The sequence below is a fragment of the Carlito syrichta genome, unplaced genomic scaffold (assembly GCF_000164805.1).
Source record: "Carlito syrichta isolate Samal-C Ts95f unplaced genomic scaffold, Tarsius_syrichta-2.0.1 Scaffold304677, whole genome shotgun sequence".
NCBI classification, from domain to species: Eukaryota; Metazoa; Chordata; class Mammalia; order Primates; family Tarsiidae; genus Carlito; species Carlito syrichta.
This window is the reverse complement of record NW_007248773.1, coordinates 2,530-4,726: the sequence shown is the minus strand read 5'-3', so window position 1 is coordinate 4,726 and position 2,197 is coordinate 2,530. Positions and strand designations below refer to the sequence as shown.

Sequence of the window (2,197 nt, the reverse complement as noted above, 5' to 3'; positions counted from 1 at the left end):
GCAGGTCCACGCGGGAGGTGGAATGTCCTGGAAGAGGGCTTCAGGTCACGCGTCCCTGTCTGCTCTCCTACCCTCTTTCCTCAGTCCTGCCGACATCTAGCCCGAAAATTGTTGCGCCCCTGGCCCTCGAGGTGGGCACACAAGGGACCGTGATCTGCTCTCTGGACGGGCTGTTCCCGGCCACGGAGGCCCAGGTTCACCTGGCGTTGGGGGACCAGAGGCTGAGCCCCACAATCGCCTATGGCAACGACTCCATCTCAGCCAAGGCCTCAGTCGAGGTGACCGCGGAGGAGGAGGGCACCCACCCGCTGACGTGTGCGGTAGGACTGGGGAACCAGAGTCGGAGCGCCAGGCACACAGCCACTGTCTACAGTAAGAAGGGGCGGGGCCGGCAACGGAGGCGGGGCTTCGGGGGGCGGGGCCTGAGGCCGGGGCGGAGCTCACTGAGTGCCCGCCCCCAGGCTTCCCGGAGCCCAACCTGACGCTGAGCGAGTCTGAAGTCTCAGAAGGAGCTGAGGTGACCGTGGAGTGTGAGGCCCACACAGGAGCCTTGGTGACCCTGAATGGGGTTCCGGCCAGGCCGCTAGGCCCGCGGGCCCAATTCCTGCTAAACGCCAGAGCGGAGGACAACGGGCGCACCTTCTCCTGCTCTGCTGCCCTGACGGTGGCCGGGCTTGTCCTGCGCAAGAACCAGACCCGGGAGCTCCGTGTCCTGTGTGAGTGGGGCTGCTAGGTCATGATCCCTGTCCTCTGAAGTCCCTGTCCCTGAAGTCTCCTGAGCTCTTGCCCTCCAAGCCCTCCCCCTACCGCTAGGAGGGGGCCCCTCCCCAGAACCCTACCTGAGGCCTCGAGTGCTGGAGGTGAGGGCTGTCCTGGTCCCCCACCTCCTCCTCATCGTGCTATGTTTCTCCAGATGGCCCCCGACTGGACGAGAGGGACTGCCCAGGAAACTGGAGCTGGGAAGAAGGCAGCCAGCAGACTCTGCGATGCCAGGCCTCAGGGAACCCAGCCCCACAGCTGCAGTGTCACCGCAGAGGGGATGGCGTTTTACTGCCCATTGGGAACGTGAAGCGTGTTGACAGGAATCTTGCTGGCACCTACCTCTGTCGGGCTGTGAGCGCTCGTGGGGAGGTGACCCGAGAGGTGTCGGTAACTGTGCTCTGTGAGTGCACTGGCTTACGGGGCTGAGTGGGGTGGGGCACTGGGCCCAGCTCAATCCTCACCATCCTTTGTGTCCTCTCCATAAAGACACAGACCACCATATGGCCGCCATCATCCCAGTGGCAGTTTTGGCCATCCTGAGCACCGTGGGCGTCACCACATACCTCTATAACCGGCAGCGAAAGATCCGGAAATACAGGCTACAGGAGGCTCAGAAGGGGACCGCTATGAAGCTGAATGCAGAGGCCACGCCACCCTGAGCCCATCCCAGGACAGGGTCTCCTCTGACCCCCTACACGTGGCAACAGTGCCACACCAAGCAGAGTGGTGGGCCTGTGCCATTCCGCTACACCCACCTCCTCCAGGACACCCAAGGACAGGACATAAGCCTCAGGCGGAGGCAGACAGCATCTGGGGTCTTGGCACCTGCTTTCTTGGGACCCTTGGGCCTCGTTCCTGATCTGTAGCTGCTGGACTGAATCAAGAGAAGGGGATGAGACTCAAGGCGCGGCCGTGAGGGATGTCAGAATCCAACCTGGCCCAAGGGGAAGTGATGAGAGACACCTCCCAACGTGAGAACACACTGTGGGGAACTACTGAAACACTGTGCTGAGGCCTCAGCCCTGAGGAAGAAGTGGCCCTGCGCAGTCACGTGCGGCATCAAAACTCACGTGCTGGTGCTTCCTCTGATGGATGCCAGCTCCTGCACTGCTGTCTACTGATTGTCCCCAACTCTTGATGATGGCCTATTTATTCATTTGTTATTTTACCAGATATTTATTGAGTGTCTTTTATGGAGGCTAGGATGGAGAATGAGATGAGCATAGGTTCCTGCCCTCACAGAATGCTCCCAATCTAGTTTCATTCAGGGTCGCCAGATACAATTGTACAGGCAGTGTACTGCACAAGAGTGCCTGGCAAAAAGATTAAATGGGGGGACAACCCCCTTGGGTCTCCTCCCACTGCGAGAGCTTTTCTGTCCTTTCAATAAATCCTGCTTTCTTTAAATAAAAAAAAAAAAAAAAAAAAAAAAAAA

At 59.2% G+C, this 2,197-nt stretch overlaps 1 protein-coding gene across 1 annotated transcript in view; it reads left to right on the top strand.

The window, feature by feature from the left end:
- ICAM1 (intercellular adhesion molecule 1) overlaps window positions 1–1,421 on the top strand; it is a 4,288-nt gene extending 2,867 nt beyond the window's left edge. Inside the window, exons 2-5 of the mRNA XM_021713694.1 lie at window positions 5–372; window positions 462–716; window positions 914–1,162; window positions 1,249–1,421. Coding sequence (XP_021569369.1) covers window positions 5–372; window positions 462–716; window positions 914–1,162; window positions 1,249–1,421 — 1,045 coding nt within the window. The remainder of the gene's footprint in view (window positions 1–4; window positions 373–461; window positions 717–913; window positions 1,163–1,248) is intronic.
- The last annotated feature ends 776 nt before the right edge of the window (window positions 1,422–2,197 follow it).